At 39.4% G+C, this 17,826-nt stretch overlaps 1 protein-coding gene across 1 annotated transcript in view; it reads right to left on the bottom strand.

The window, feature by feature from the left end:
- Positions 1-17,826, bottom strand: part of DNTT (DNA nucleotidylexotransferase) — an 877,936-nt gene that overhangs the window by 448,394 nt on the left and 411,716 nt on the right. Inside the window, exon 6 of the mRNA XM_044056916.1 lies at positions 8,203-8,326. Within this exon, the coding sequence (XP_043912851.1) occupies positions 8,203-8,326 (124 nt within the window). The remainder of the gene's footprint in view (positions 1-8,202; positions 8,327-17,826) is intronic.

Here is a 17,826-nt window from a genome sequence, read left to right on the forward strand (position 1 = left end):
GTTGGTGGGTTCTTTCCATCTTGTCGTCGTGGTGTATATTTTGGTGCTTCGGCCTCTTGGCAGTGTGACTTGTAGTCTCAGTGTCGTGACTGTTGCACTTGTATGCTTGCCTTCATCCTGGCCTGGTGAGGGGGATGGCGGTGCAGGACAAGGGCGGTATGTTGTCTACTAATTCTTGGACCACATGGAAGTAAATGTACAGGGTGCAATTCCTGACACCATATTAGTGCACAAGCATAATGCATTGCCTCTTTCTGTTTTGTAAAGGCACATTTGCTAGCAATAATGTTTAACCACATCGGTGTGTCAAAGTAAATAATGGCTGTTGTGCTGTATACAATGCATAGTGTTTTACTCAGGTGAATGTGTCATGAATCAAAATATCTAGAAAGTAAGACCACCCATTTCTGCTCTGTTATAATATTTGTATCTTTTATATTGAAATATTTTGGCTCTTGATGATCGTCACTGATGAAGTGACACCCTGACCCAATTTGCAAAATTGGAAAAAGTGGTTGTGGATAGATGGATGGATGGATGAAAGAATGGTTGAACCTTAGATATGATAAATTTTGTCTTTTGTGTCACCAAGTGGTTTGTTTGCACCTTGTGTGGTGGGGTGTGCATGACTGCTTGCGGAACATGCTGGATTGCTTGTTCGGTGGAAATGGGAAGTTGTCTGTGTATTTCTGCCGAGATGTGTTGGAGGGCAGTGTACAGTTCAGACATGGATTGACTTGCTGTGTACAATTTTTCCAACACTGGTTTTGTTTTAATGATTTGTCTGTTTTGTGTTTTCTACTGGGGTTCTGGGGTGGAGAGTGTAGAGGAATGTGGAGGCGGAGTTCTACTTTTGCCCTTAGTTCCATCTGTGCTGGCAGTTTGCTTGCGAGCGGTCGTACTTGCAGTGTTGGCCATGATCGTGGAGGGCAGACTCATTGGAATTCTGACTTCTGCCAATCCCCGCTTCTTAGTAGTAGTAAAACCCAGCAAACATATTTTCACCAGCTTTATCTCCTGAGGTAATGCTGTAGTTGGTGCATACCTTGTAGGGATGGGCTCTCACTGGCATCTAAAATAGTAGCTTGTTCACTGGGTGCATGCAGCAGAGTCTTGAATGAGGGATCTGCCTCTCTATACCAAGTCCTCAGTATGCTTTAGGCTGGCAGTTTTTTTTTTTCTCTCAGTCAAGTCTCTGCTCTGTTCCTCACGCACTTCTGTGAATTTTCTATAATTTTGTGGTACAGTGATGAATAAATTTCACTGGAAGATGACAGTTTTCCTGTCCTTCAGCATGAGGGTGTGGGATCTTTTCTTCCATTCAGGTGAGGTGCACTTTTTTCTGTCTGTAGAAAGGGGGGTGCAGTGGTAACTTTAACTACTACTTTTGGGGGAGGGGTTCAATCTGAAGAATGGTTGGTTGCAGCAAACTCTGGTACGTTCACAACTCTTTGGGGTGGTAGGAGTGGTGCATCAGATGTATCCCTATTATCGGCTTCTGCGAATCATTTGATGGTAAGTTAATTCTGTAGCGTCTCCATTCTCCTAATTTTATTCAGACAGCTGAAGTTGGACTAGTGGTGTGTTTCTCTGATGGTAGTTCAGAGGGTCCTGTTCAATACTTGGGAGTGGTTTTCTTTAAAAACTTATGTTGAACACAGATCTACTATCACTAGTAATATGAGGTTCTGTAACAAAAATAATAAAAGCTTTGGGGAAAAAAAGTGTGCTGTGATGTAATTTATATAGATTTAACTTCAGCATTTTTTCAGGGTCAGACACGTAACACTGATCAACAATTTAGTACAACTATATACTGATGCACTTTCAATAGGATGGATAGCTGCATGGCTGACAAATAGGACACGACAGGTATCCTACAGCAACTCAACAGGCAAAATCCTTGGTTACAGTCAGGGTGTCCCACATGGCTCAGTCCTTTGTCCTTACTTGTTTAGATGGTATCTTTCAGACCTAACTTTTTAATCTGAGGTGTCTTACAGTCTATATGCAGACGATCTGAAATTGGTTAAGCTGATTACAAGCATTACAGATAAGGCATGTCTGCAAAATAACTTGGCTAAATTGACCATTCGGACACAGGAGAATAATATGCTGATAAATTCATCAAATCTAAGCATAGCAGATTTGCTAAGCATAAACTGAAAGGTGAATATTTTGAGAAATGTGGGGGGTTGAAGGGCAGTTGTGTTGCAGCTGGTCTGACCAAACGTGCTCGGGGATGGGAATCATTTTGTTATTTTGGGGATGAACATCTGACCAGTAGCTCTTGAATTGGGTGGTTTGAGATGGATACCTAAAAACTTTGTATTTTTGTGTCAACTAGGTGCTTAGTTTGTTTTCTTTGCAGGTGGGGAGAGGCAGAGTGGGCAGCAGTCAGTGACCTGAAGGAAGTGAGTCAGAGTCGGAAGTGCTGGTACGGGTGGTTGTCGCTATTGATAGAATGGTGCACAAAGGTGTGCAGGTGGGGGAGCATGAAGCAATTAACAGCCACTGGCCCACTGGAAGTTGTTAGAAGGAATTGATTCTGATAGGCTGGATGTTCCGGTGGTTGGAATGGTCCACAATGAGATCACAGGTAATCTTATTTTACTTGTGGTTTTTTAAGGTATCTTCTATTTGGTGCAATTTGGGTAATGTGTCGGCAAGTGAAGCAGTGTATATTGGGACTGGGTTAAGCAGGATTGGGGAATTTTATAAAGGACTGGGAGCTTCCACTGGTGGGGTGGACATGCAGCTATTATATGCATAGGAAATTACTAGGTTAATGGTTTTAGGGCTAAGTCATTTATCTATCAATGTTTTATAGTTATGGTTATTGCGCAATTTTATTTGGATCATAGGGATACAGCCAATCGGGCTGTCATTCCTCTGGTGGCAAGGGCTGGTTGTTGAGGAGCGAGGTATTCTGGTACCCCTCTCTAACCCCATCCCTGCAAGTGACCAGTGTGTATGCTAAAGCCACTGATCTAGGGGAAATCCTTCTCTGACCTTATACGGGGTTCCATGCCTCTTACATCTGCACACTGATATACCCCTACTTGGCTAGTAGTGGCCAGCAGAGCAATGCACCCCCCCCTCCCAAATACATGAAAGCCATCAACAGCCATTCCCTCCCACCTCCCTCCCGACATGATCTTTCCAGAGTCCAAGCTGCTAAATGGATATGGAGTGCCTGGAGTGTAGTCAGGGTTTATTCCTGTATGACAGGGGGTCAGGGCAACAGCATACATTTATATTACATGCAATGTAAGGCCAGACGGACTACCCTGACTGTGCCTGCAATTTTCTTTTAGGTTTTGATCAGTGCAATACCCCAGTAAACAAATATAAATAAAATATAATTTAACTATAAGCTATGACAAATATATTGGTTCTTTTACAGTTTAAATTCTAGCATACCTCACTGCACAAAATAAACCATTTTAAAACATGCACACCATGGTGTATATGAATAGGTTTGGCAACATCTTTCCCCCAAGAGTGAGTTTGTTTGCTTATTGACCAGAGCAAACAAACACAAAGACAGAAGCTATATCAGGTTGTGGACCCTGCATATGGGTTAACACAGTAAAGCATCCGGCCAGAAGCTTATTTTAACAATTAATCCTGCAATAAGTTTCTAATTTATTTAGATTTTTTTTTTTAAATATAGACTTAACATTTTCCAAACCTTAGTACACTGCTATATATCTTACAACAGGTGATTGTAAAGCAGCGATTAAAAAATTTAACAATTAATATAGCGTTACTAATTTATCAAGTATGTGTTACAGTAGACAATTGCATACTAAACTGCAGGAATATAATCCACATTTGGCTAAAAAAGTACCTGAAAAAATATTCATAACATGATATCTGAATCTTGCACCTAGCATTTTATAGAAATGAATGATTACATTCATCATATTTGTTGAGGAACTTTTTAAAATTTTTAAAGGAGCATTGTTTCTAACATTCTGACAATGTGGGTAAAGCTACTTTAGTAAGATTCAGTCTGCCAGCGTCAACTGCCAAACTGTCACCCAGGAGGTCAACATATCTTCATACTCAGAATTTGTTGCATGTGAGAGAACACATTATATGTTTAGCACATGTCAAACATTGTTGGTTAAAACATATTCACTTGGCTTGGTTATACTCCGTCACAATACGGTGGATGATTTAAGAATCTGACAATATAAGTACAGCAGAGAAGTCCCCATATGTATTTCTTCAGAATGAAATATGTAGACTATGGTTTCCTTTTATAAAGTATTAGTGTTTAAGATAATTTCTACTGTGAATTAGTAGCGGGATGGATGCCTTGCATCCTACATAGCCTCTGCTGTTTTATATTATTCAATATTCAAAGTCCATCCTACCTCAAAGAAATTACAAATGGTGCACTCACTCAAAATCAGCCATTTGCCTTTTCTCTAAGGCATGTGTGGAATGAATAATTAGCAGATGTAAAGAGTGAACAGCATACAGGAATGTGACTCCCTGAAAAAAATAAGCAAATCTTTGTTTATATTACATTTTTCTGCTAAAATATCAGTAGTGGAAAACATAGCACTGATCTTAAGTTCATAGTTCATAGGTAAATACTAGGCTATCAGTCTGCAGAGAGGTCAGAATTGAACCAAGTACCTTGATGTCCTTCAAGGATGCATCTGCAGTCATCACATATGGGTTGTCCTGTCTCAGGCAGCCCTTCGGTCGGCCGGATTCCAAAGTCTGGGTCCGGCGTCGGCTGATGTCGCCCTTTCCCCGACGTCAGAGCGCCTGGGGTATAAAAGCGTCAGCCGACGCCATCTTCCTTAGTCTTTCTTGCCGCGTGGTGCCCGAAGCAAAAGCAGTTCGCAAGTGCCGGTCGGCCAGCTCCTGTAATTCAGCTACTGAAGACTTCAAAAGCTAAGTACCCCTTTGGGGACTCTTTCTTGCCTCAGCCGATGTCAGATAAAGTTAATAATTGCTTATCTTGTGGGAAACAAATACCTCATAAGGGTTTCCACTCTTACTGCCTCCCCTGCCTAGGCCCAGACCACGACGTCTCGGCCTGTTCAGCCTGTGCTTCCTTCAACCGATGCACTCAGACGTCGGGCGGAGTTTGCAGAGGAATTTTTTGGGGCTAGTTTTTCGTACAATATGCCGTCGGAGACTCCGACTTCACCTTTAACAAAGAAACGGAAGGACAAGGACCGACACATGCAGGCCACGGTTTCAGCTGAAACCATGGCCAGGCCTACCGCGAGTGTCTCGGTCTCGGCTGAAACCGAGTCCTTGGTACTTCCGACCCCCAAAACCGTTCAACCGACAACCTCGGCCCCGGAGGCCCCTGCTGAGTCGGTTATTGAATTTCCTTCTGAAACTGGTGTCTTGGAAACTAACGACACCATTCCTCTAGACAAAACTACACCAGCACGTGGTGCAGCCAGGTCTCCTGCATCCATGTCCATAAAGGCTTTCACCAGGACTAAAGCTGCTAAACACACAAAAGCTATGCCTCCCAGGGTTATTCCTCAGGGACCCACTACAAGTTCACAGATTCTAACTTTAGCAGAGGACCTTATTTCCTTAATTAGGGGCTCTCAACCCCATCCGGATAGGGGCTCTCAACCTCCTCTAGACAAAAGGCCCAGGGTTGAGCCCTCTGATCCCCACTCCTCAGAGGAGGCCTCTGATGGCTCTGCACAAAGGGAGCTATGCATGCACATAAACCAAAAGGAAATGCTGGCAGTGATACATGCAATCGAGGCCTTCAAACTCTTTCTGCATCAAGGCCACCTGCTAATACGGACAGACAACACCACAGTCATGTGGTACATAAACAAGCAAGGAGGCACCCATTCCTACACTCTTTGCAGACTGGCAATGACTCTATGGGAACTTTCCTTGAAACTCAATATAGCGCTGCAATCCCAGTTTGTGCCAGGAAAAGACAATATACTGGCGGACAGCTTAAGCAGAAATATCATGGATGCTGCACCCAGACATCTTCCTACAGATAACACTATCATGGGGAAGGCCGGACATAGATCTTTTTGCCTCCCCCCACAATCATCAGCTGAAGAAATTCTGCTCAAGGACATACCACCCACAAGCATGGAAAGTGGACGCCCTCTCTTTCAGCTGGAGAACTCTAACAGTGTATGCATTTCCACCTCTTCCATTAATGACCAAGGTCTTACTGAAGATCAGGACAGAGCAGCCAAAAGTGATCCTGATAGCTCCGGACTGGCCAAGACAGCACTGGTACCCACTGTTAAAGAGCATGTCATGCACGAAACCATGGCCTCTTCCTCAATGGCCACTTCTCCTGACACAGCACAATTACAAAACTCTGCATTCCAACCTGAAAACCTTGCAACTAACAGCCTGGAAAATACCTTGACTCCTCCTCAGGATAAGCTATCCAAGAGAGTGAAGGATATCATCATGGAAGCTTGCTGACCTTCCACAAGAAAGGCATATTCAGCAAAATGGAAAAGATTTCACACTTGGAGCACCACAAAGGGCCTAGATGCGACAGTGATGAACATGGCACATATCCTGGAATACTTGGCGGAAATGCTCCACAATGGCCTGTCTTACTCTTCCATTAAAATTCATGCTTCAGCAATTTCAGCAGAGTACAATACTGACCCACCTGTCTTTTCTCATCCTCTTCTAAGACAGTTTCTAAGAGGAATTAAAAACATCAATCCTCCAAGGAAACCTCCAGTGCCTACTTGGGACCTTAACTTTGTGTTGGAAAAACTAACTCTGCCTCCCTTTGAACCAGCAGCATCTGCGGAACTACAGTTCCTGTCTTTGAAGACTGCCTTCCTTCTGGCCATAACCTCGGCAAGAAGAGTATCTGAGTTACAGGCCCTCATGGCAGTACAGCCATTTCTTATTTTTCATCAGGACAGAGTCTCATTGAGAACCAATCCTTCATTTATGCCAAAGGTGGTATCCAGGGTCTCATTAAACCAAGCTATTCACCTGCCTACTTTCTTTCCAAATCCACAAAACAAAGGGGAGAAACTTCTGCACACCCTGGACATAAACAGACAGTTGCACTACTACTTGGACAGAACTAAAAGCTACAGAAAAACTGACCAGCTGTTGGTAGCATATGCTGCTGGTGCACAAGGAAAAGCAATTTCCAAACAGACAATTTCAAAATGGATAGGGAATTGCATTCGTTTTTGTTATTCCTTTCATGGAAAAACTGTGCCAGCTAACATTAGACCTCATTCCACCAGAGCCACTGCCACCTCCACAGCCTTCTTAAGAGGGGTGGCTACCAAGGACATTCTAGAAGCTGCTACATGGAGCTCCGTGCATACATTTTCCAAGCATTACAATTTACCTTTATATTCCAGATCCAGAGCAGGCTTTGCTACGGCAGTCCTGCAGGGCATTTTAGCTACACCATCCTTCACATAGATCCTCCACCCCCAGATTGGCTATGGTATTCTACCCATATGTGATGACTGCAGATGCATCCTTGAAGGACATAGTACAGTTTTGTACCTACCATAAATGTAGATGTCCGATAGGTATGCATCTGCAGTCAGGTTTACCCTCCCTCCTTCCCCTCTGTGGTATTTCTTGGGTACTTATCCCTCTTATAGCTAGCTGGGGTTATCTATTATGGTGTATTTGTTTTATATTACTGTGCATGTTTGGAATTTTTTGCATTTCTCCAAAATTAGCCTTCCTTAGAGGGCACCTGGCATCTGGGGCAAGAAAAACTGAGGAAGATGGCGTCGGCTGACGCTTTTATACCCCAGGCACTCTGACATCGGGGAAAGGGCGACATCAGCCGACGCCGGACCCAGACTTTGGAATCCGGCCGACCGAAGGGCTGCCTGAGGCAGGACAACCCATATGTGATGCATACCTATCGGACATCTACATTTATGGTAGGTACAAAACTGTACTTTTCTGTGAGGTTAAGGCCTTAATCATTATGCAAATCTTATACACAGCCTTGGTTTTAAGCCTAACTGCAGTATACTTTAAGACTTTTTGTATCAGTTATTTTCATAACAACCTTTTATAATTTAACTTTTCCTGTCCTACCCGTGTGTGATGGATCAACATTGCACACTAACCAGAAGATAAGCTGAATGTGCAAATAATTGCCAGCTATGGATAGAATCATCAATTCAGTATACAAAATAGATGTCTGCAATTTTCTATTATTACCTGCTTTCTGCATTTTTGTAAAAATCAAAGTCTGATCTTGTTTTATTTCTTCCAGTGACCGAAAACCCATCCAATACCATTTTTCTGCTGTCTTGGGTCCAACACCAAAAACGCTTTTAAATAGCTGAAATAAAAAATACATAAAAGTTTAAACATATTATCTTTGTATGTACACAGCTTCCAAGAAACTAATCATTCTGAAATTAAACAAATTCTTGCAAGTATCAAAAAAAAAATTAGCGTTACAGCAACGCTTTTGAAGTATAAATCAAAAAGTTGCATCACTGCTTTTGTGAGAGAAGCTGTACTCATTGATTATATACGAAATGTGCAGCAACACCAGAGCAGCAAAAATTACAAAACATAAAACCTTTCCAATACTTATACTGCAAACCATCTTAATACAAGTTGCTGCACTCCTGAGGTGCAATGCAAGGATATCCTTTAAGGTAATTGTTTTATAATTTTGATGTGACAAAAAAATAATCAGTAATATTAGATCAAAGTGCTTATACAAGCAGGAGGTCTTGATAAACTGCAAGGACCCCTTTCTGCGATAAGTTTTCATATTTTTTGCATTAACAATAATGTCTCATCTGCCTGAAATGGTGGAAAAGCAGGTTATTTTTTCCTGGGTCCTAGAATGAATTACCTTAGTCAGTACAGATGCCATAATTTAACTTCTATGAATAAGGGGCGAGCCATGTCAACAAAAAGAAATAACTGACAACTGCTTTTAGGCATTATTCGAGGTGATACAGAACAGGATGGTGTCCACTGCTTACACAGCAAAAAAAACTAAAGTCAAAATTCTTCTTGATTTTTGAGAGCTTCAAATAACTCATACACAATCATTCTTACCGTGTTTTTTTTTCACAAAATGTTTTATGCAAGAACAAGCCCATGTTCATCCTTTGCAGAATTAAGACAATTACCAAATTACTCTACTTTCACTATCTACATTCCTTTTTTCCTAGTACGTAAAACCCAGCTCCTCAGATGCTCACACCTCTACAATTGTTTCTATTCATACAGGTATATCTGCATAGTTCCTGACCTCATTTCCGTAAAAGGAGGCGTATACTGATATTCCTCCATCTCACAGTACTATTTTATGGTAATAATGAACACACACTAAAAGTGATCTAGAATATACCCACTAGCCAGAGTTCACGTATCTGTTCCTGCCAAAACAAAATACATCCCAAACTGAAGATGGGTTACTTCTGCAGATACTTTAACTGCCACAGTTATGTAGAGTATGTAGTTAGAGGTTGTGTAATTAAGAGTTATGCCAAGAAAGAGAACAGTGTGCCACACATGATGTAAAATGGCAGGTATGTATGCTGTAAGTAAGATATCCACTTTACTGTATTGTGCAGTTAAGTATTTTTCAGTTTATAAAAACAGTAGCGATATCCTAGTCAGAAGCAAGTCCAACACGATTGTAGTCTTAACGTGTTTATTAAACAAAGGCGTTTTCACCACGGAAAACCGTAGCTTCTTCAGAGAGTAAAAAACAACCAGTTAAAACGCTAAATCACTTTTAAAAAGACTAGCAGGAGGAAATGACATCATCAAGTTGCCTCCAACAACAATGAGCGTTTTAAAAAACTTTTTTTAAAATATTATACACTAAACGTGTTTTAAAACGTACAAGCGTCCCTGTCCTTTAATACAGAGCCTATAAATGGTGTGTTGTATATAAAAACTGATCGAAATGGTAGGTTATGGAACATACAAAATATTTGCATCATAATAATTTGCAATCTCATAGTAAAATATAATACATCTCACACAACTCAAACCAACTATTCTAAACACCATGAAAAACGAATCATGCATGTATGTGTTATTAAGCATATTCTAAACGTACATAGGTGCAAATTCCTAATAAAGTACGTTTACGATCAAAGGGAATAACCAAACCCTTAGAGAGATGACAAACGTTTTTACTTGTTCCTTTATTATTTAAGACCTGCACTATATTGTCAAATGCAAGTGCGTATTTTTACATGATAAACCTAATCATACGCCTATTAACAACTTACAAACAAGCTGTAGGTAGATGGTACGTAATCCAGAATGGGTCATCTTAGGTAACTTTTTAATTTTAGAACGGGGGCTATATTGCAGTTACTGTTTAAGCCTGGATCGCAAAATGCGTCCAAGCGTAACTGCCATTCTAACTCCCTATTTTCCAAAATTAATGAAAAAGGTCCTCCCCTGATTTTTATTGGGACATGATCGATAGCCATAAAATGGAAACTATGACCAAACCTAATGCCTATATGCTTCGCTAGAGCATTATCACTCTTGTTGTTTTTAATGGCATACAGGTGTTCATATATTCTGTCCCTTAAGCGTGTTGGACTTGCTTCTGACTAGGATATCGCTACTGTTTTTACTGGTTTCGTTGTTTTGGCATTTTTCAGTTTATGTTAGACTTTTTAGAATTAGAGTTGCAGTTTTAGGGATAGATGCAAGGATGGAGGAGTAGAATTAAGGTAAAGAAGGATTTTTAGGGTTACGGAGGGATTTTTAGTTATATAGAGGGAGTGTTCACATTGCACATTTAAATGGCATCAGTTAGTGACAGCAAGTGTAAGTAATTAATTTGCAGTTCCAGGAAGTAAGATACCCAAACAAGTTTGCCTGCATGCTATAAGTAACCATCACCCGTTTCCAATACATGCCCCATGGTGGTCTCTCATAATGAAATAAAACACGAAAGGATAACTGGGGGAAATCATTTTATTAGATGTCACTGATGGCCAGCCTGTCAATTAGCTCTAAGTAAAACAGATGCTTGCTTTGTGAAAGAGGTCTGTAGCATAAGACAAAGTGGGTTATCAGAAGTAAGCCAAGGTTATGCGTCACTAGTGTGTGTGAAAGTGTCCAATTTATTTAATAAGACGAATTGCTGCATACAGGAAGGTGGAAAGTATGTTAATATATATGGATAAGTAGCCAAGTTAAGCACACTGGCATTCAAACAATGATATCCAAGTTTGTTCATTTACACAATCAGAAATAGTTTTCTAGGGCTGAAATTTATGAAGAACAACACTGAACAGGGTAGATAAGTATAATGTGGGAATAGTAAGCATCATTTAGTTCTAATAGCACATTAGGTCCCCAGGGAATCTATGTATCAGAAGTCACTTCACAAAGGCATCTGAGAATCACAACACTGATGTGATAAGATATGCCAGTAGTAATTGCTCTGTAAGTCATACAGCACACAACTTGCATACTACTGTATTGTATGCCTTTTATAAACCAGCAAAAAATGTTAAATTATGGGTAGTTGTGCTGCATGGCACAGCAAAGGGAGGGGGATAATGCAAGTGCCCAAGGGGGGGGGGGGGGGGTAATGGAAGTGTCCACAGATATGTCTGGGCCTAGTTAGCATCCGTATCCACTCATGAATGATAATGTTTGTAGGCCATTGAGGTGGAACTGCAGACCTTCAGTGGCCATTCTACTGTTCGATTTCTGGCTTGTTTTTTGGAAACCTCCTTTAGTATCTGTAAATTGTAGTATAGCATTGTGCCATTTAACATTTCAGAACTGTTCCATATTAATTTAGCTTCGGTTAAGTGAGTTGGTATACCTTTTGAAGTTAGTCATTTTTAACCATTCAAGTGAAATGAAGACTATAAAAACTAAAACAAACATAAGCCATAACCTGGCAGCTGTTAAAACAACCTGCATTATGATTAAATCGTATTTTTGATTTTGGTCTGTACAGTTTCAATATTTTCTTCTTATTCTGTCACATTTTGTTGCACTGCTATTTTATTTACTGATTTACCTTTAAAATACAGATGAGAGAGACAGTGAGTCAGGGGAAAAAAGCAAGCAAACAAAAAAAACAAGACAGAAAGCGTCCAGTAATATGTTTGGCATTATTGTAAAACAGTACCTCCCCTGTCAGTCTGTGCATACGTGGGCATGGCTTGTGTGATTGAGATGTCAAATGGCCGTCATGTTGTATGCAAATGCATGATTGACTGTTTTGCATATTTGACAGTGACATCATGCATATATTGGTAGATGACTGACAGATATTGAAATCACCATTATACATTAACTCGAAGGGGAACTACAGTATAACAAAGGTGAATAATCAGCATTGTAACAAACTACTAGTAATGGAAGACACTGTGTATGATGTTAGCAATGAGCGGTTTATTAATACAGATTTATGCATTAAAACAGAAGGTCGTTATGCAGCATGCATACCTCTCAACTGTCTCCGATTTATCCAGATATTGTTTAGTAATTTACTGTTTAATAATGTAGAGATGTTCATTAAGAAACAGCTATCCGGGTTCCGGCAAAGACAAATGTTATTACTTTGCCTTGGTCCACATTTTACAGAGCCAACAGGCTACTTAAGGTAGGCCTAACCCTAAATCTATGCCTAGCGCTGTAAAATGTGGACCAAGGCAAAGTAATAACATCTGTCTCTGGTGGAACACAGATAGGTGTTTCTTAATGAATTAAACAGTATATTATTAAACAATATCAGGATAAATTGGAGACAGTTGAGAGGTCTTAATGCGTAAATCTGTATTAATAAATACAGCTCGTTGCTATCATCACACACCGCATCTTTCATTACTAGCAGTACCAGTAGCAGTGCTGTTTCTTTACCATTATTGAATCATAGTGCACCCTCAAGCTAACATTCTGAATCCCCATTTAATAATCATGAGGCCAGTGAAGACATCACCATGATATTCATTCATTACTCAAACATGTCATCAGGTGTTGGGCGGGGTTTAGGCATTACTTGCTACTGCACATCTGGAGAGGTACTGTTCTACTACAATGCCATATATTTCTTTTTGTGAAACAGAGAGGTTAAGTATACAAGAGCACAAAACTGATTTTTTTTTTAATGGTAAAAGTGACAGAAGACATATTAAAATCAAGTTTTTCTTTTACAGCTGCTCTATCAGACTGTTTTGAGAATAAAGCTGGTGTTCTATGTTTAGCTTTGTGTAATGACTATTGGTCTTCACTCACCATATTACAGTGCTGATATTTAAAGTTATCCTGTCTGAAGCCTGGGGAGGTTAGTTTCTTATGTATTGTGGGAAGAGGTGGAAACCGATTTTCTTTCTGAAGTAAAAAGGTCAGCAATTTAAAGTTTTGCTTACACAGTGACTAGAACTGACTTAATCCCAGAATAAACAATATTCTTTTACACTCTTCATATAAATTCACTGTCCAGTGTGTGCAGTACTGCTAATGCAGGTTTAGTTAAGGGACTATAAAGTAAAATTCATTGCATTCAGTAAAGCTGTCTACATTCTCTGAATAGGTTTCCTTTAGAAAAAGAAAACTGTAAACAAGTTTAACAGGTATGTGTAGATACAATAAGTCTGCAACTAGTTAAACATTTATTCACCTGAACTTGCATCTGTGGACATTTTTTTTCTAAATTAATTGGCTGCGGGGTTTGGCCGCAGTGGTGCAGCGGTTAGCATTGTCGCCACAGAGCAAGTTCTTCAATTCGATTCTCGGCTGGAGCTCCTTCTGCACAGAATCTGCATGTCCTTCCTGCGGTCAAGTTAATTTTAGAAGACATGCAGGTAGGTGCATGTGTGTATATGTGCACCTTCTGTGAAGGCTGGGTGCCAGGCTGGCAACTCAATACCATAAAAACACTACTGTCAATCAACTGGTGGACCGGTGATCCACTGTGGCAACCCCTAACCAGGAAAAGCCGAAAAACATTGACCAGATCTAAATAACCTTAATAGTCATAAGGCTATCCTTACCCCATATTTTACATTGTTTGAAATACTACTTACTAAGTGTGTATTCACAATATATGTTTCATCTAAAACTAACAAAAAAGGTACGAGTAAAACATATGGGTTGATGTACTTCCTATACAACTTCTGGATAAAATCTGTATCTTGAAATAATATGAAGTATAATAATAAAATAAATCCTATTAGGTTATCACCCTACCTATAAAATTACCCAGCTTGTATATCTTAGATTTTAATCTAGAAAACGTAAATATAACATTTTCTCAGTGATGTTTAAGGAAGCCATTGCAGCAAGGGATGTTCTACCCTTTTCAACCAGTATAGGATCTAGAAATGAAACACATGTAGCATCTAAATTAACTCACCTTCAAAGACATTGCAGTTTATTAATCCTTTAGGCAGTATAAGAACTGTCAGATGCTTATCGATTTTGATAGCTCAGTGAATTTTAAATACAGATTAAGAATCAAAACTCTACAAATACCTCTTATGACCATGTCAACATACATTCTCAAACATATGTTCTAATTAAAAAAAAAACAAAAAAAAAAACAAAAAAACACTGAAATTCTTGGAATGGAACCAAAAATACTAGCACCCACAGATGCCAGACATATCAGCTTTAAACTTAAATAAATCAGGTATTTAGATTCAGGACATTATATAAGCTTAAAATGTGAGAGTAAGTTTACTTCCTGACCAGGAAGGTTGATTTGTCCAGGAACTATTTTCAGCAATGACTTGGGCCAAAGGTATTTAGAATGATAGAAAAGAGAAGTGTTTGATGAAGTTCACTATCTCACCTGTTAACTCTGCATATTCTGGGTAAATATTGCTTATGGTGATAAACATACACTAATTTGATGCAAGTGACTATAATTCTAGTATGCAATACTTCCAATACTTAAATGATAGCATAAAAAAGTAGAAATATTGTCTGAAAAATGCGAATAGGGATGAGGAGAGGTGAAATGCCGATGCTTAAGAAGGGTGTTTCCCTCTACAGGTGTTGAATTGGCCAAATTTTACTGAAGGAAACAGATGTTTTAAAGAAATGAAATTTGGACTGGTGTACCTTCCCCATTTTCTGGTATGATATACTAAAATGTTACGATGAATCAGAGTCAAGGATATTAAGTTCTTCTGTGCTATGAGGTCACTATGATGTCAAGTATGTAAACGGTTGATGAAGTGAGAATCAAGGTGTACAATCTGGGTATCCGAGCACAGAATGTGGAACAACTGATTGCAGTAGAGGATTCAATATGCAGACATAACCTGAGACAGGATGAAGAGTGGGACGGAAGGACAAGATTAATAGAGTTACAGTATATTGCATTATGTACGATCATACATTCATATGCAAGTACAAGGGAGTCAGTCTGCAGACTATTTCAAGCCTAGCCAAAAAATCATATTCAAAGTTTCCCTTTAGCCTCAAGGATGGCAAGACCAGATAGACCAGGAGAGAATCTGAGGTTGCTCATCTAATTATCTAAGATTACCTTCAAGGTGGCAAGGGTGTTACTCTACTTGACACGTAGTGGAAGTTTGTTCCAGAGGTGAGGGATACATTAGGATACGAATCTATCAGAAGGTACAGATGTCAATGTGTCTTATTTGCTGATGAATAGGTAAAAAACTTTCTTACACTGCAAGGAACATCAACGAGGAAGAGAAAAAAAAAGCAAACACTGTAGAAACTCCTGATGTCCACCACGGCAATAAAACTTTAATAATAAAACCAGCACTTTTAATAACTTCCGATAAGCGCTTTCGGCAAATATGCCTTCTTCGGATCGTATCAAAAGGACTATTAAACTTTGTATTTAAAAAACATCTCATGGCTAGCCCATATAGCAACATATCCCTTTCATTATTTTGTATTCAAAGCCATATAGGCAGTTCGCCAGACTATAAGAGGAGGCGATGTTCATAATCGCACAGAGTTAAGAGAAACATCCTGGATAATTAATTTAAGAGCAAATAGGTTACCAGGTTTGAATACCATCGTGCCATTAAAACTTGTACTCAGGAACAGAAGGAATATGATAAGCAAATTTACATAAATGTTGTCTTATTCACATAATGTTTCTACATCTACAGCCATTAGTTTTCCTATATTCTACAATACAGAGATGCATTGCCCTTTTAATTACAACAAAGGAAATCATACCTTTCTGTCAGCTGACCTCTGTTTGGCTTGCTACAAGGGTGTGTCTTAGAACTAGATGATGAATGGTTGAGATGTTTTTTAAATACAAAGTTTAATAGTCCTTTTTATACGATCTGAAGAAGGCATATTAGCCAAAAGCGCTCATCGGAAGTTTGAGGACTGTTTGTTTTATGCTATATTCCTTTATTAAAAGTTTTGGTTTTATTATTAAAGTTTTATTGCCGTGGTGGACATCAGGAGTTTCTACAGTATTTGCTGATGAAGGTTTAATTCCTTTAATCAAGTATTTGATGAACCATTAGTTCTGCAAATGAAATCAAACAGGGCTGGATCTTTCTTGGTATGGTCAAATGAGGCCCCAGGCAGGGTAATGGATCAGGGCCCCCCAAACATACACAGCAGTTCCCCCACAGCCATTCCAGTGTCCCATTACTTACTTATTCCTCTCCAGTTACCATAAGCACTGTTCAAACTTGTCATAGTGCAAACAATTTACTTTTTTAATTCTACAATTATTACAGATATCTAGATTTAATTTAAAACTTTTATTTCAAATTTTATAGCACAAACACTGATAGACATTTGCTAAACAAAACACTACAGTCTCACAATGAAAACGGACTTAGCATTGACAGTAACCTTTTGTGCCCTTGAAGGAGCACTGAAACGCACATTCTAAGAAAATGCATCTGGCTAGTGGCAGATCAATTTCACCTTTGGGATATTTTCAAACCGTAGGCCCTTGCACACATTTTTAGGACCATAACAAGCAAACCAACATGCGACCATGCAGCCACCAGATAAAGACTTAACAGCAAAAATAGGCTCGCATAGTGCCAAAATGCCCAACAGATCCGATGCTGTATAAAACCAAATAATTCAATTCCACAGAATGAAAATAAACTGAAAATTATAATAGTTGATAAAATACTAGAAAAATAGTTCACTGAGCCACCGGGGAAATTTTAAACCAAATTATATAAACCTTTATTTACAAAAAAGAAAATGTTAAAAAATGGTTAAGTGCTTTCATCCTTAACATATTGTACTTCACTGGAACTGACCTTGAAAATGCATTGAAGCTCATGATTCCTTAAAAATGCACTAAAAGTCAATTCCTTGAAAATACTCTGAAACTCGTATTTTTTGAGTAGTCTTATAGTTGGTGTAGAGTATTCAGGCACTTGTCTCCTGTAACCAAGGTAGAGGATTTGAGCCTTAGCAAATGAACTAACCCACCATCCCCAACTAGGGCATTTTATACACACACACACACACACACACACACACACACACACACACACACACACACACCTTACCGATAGAACATTCACTTGTTTCATCCTTGTTTTATTCCAAGGACAGAAGCAGGAGGCAGCAGGAACTTCTTGTGTGTTTAAATTCTGTATGTGGATGCAGAAAAGAAGCAAGTAACAGCAGGTTTGTGCATCAATGCAAGCAGGGACAAGCAGATGTAGAAGGCATTCCTATAGAACACCCATAAAAGAGACATGTAATTTATTTATTTATTTTTATTAAAAAGTAAATGTTGTGGCAGCCCCCCCTAGCCAAGCCAAATGGGGGCCGCTCCTAGCCAGAGAGCCCTAGGCAACTGCCTAGGTCACCTAGTGCTGGATCTGGCTCTGTGAAAGGCTG

This window comes from Protopterus annectens, chromosome 14.part0 (genome assembly GCF_019279795.1).
Source record: "Protopterus annectens isolate FY-2018-M chromosome 14.part0, PAN1.0, whole genome shotgun sequence".
Lineage (NCBI taxonomy): Eukaryota > Metazoa > Chordata > Ceratodontiformes > Protopteridae > Protopterus > Protopterus annectens.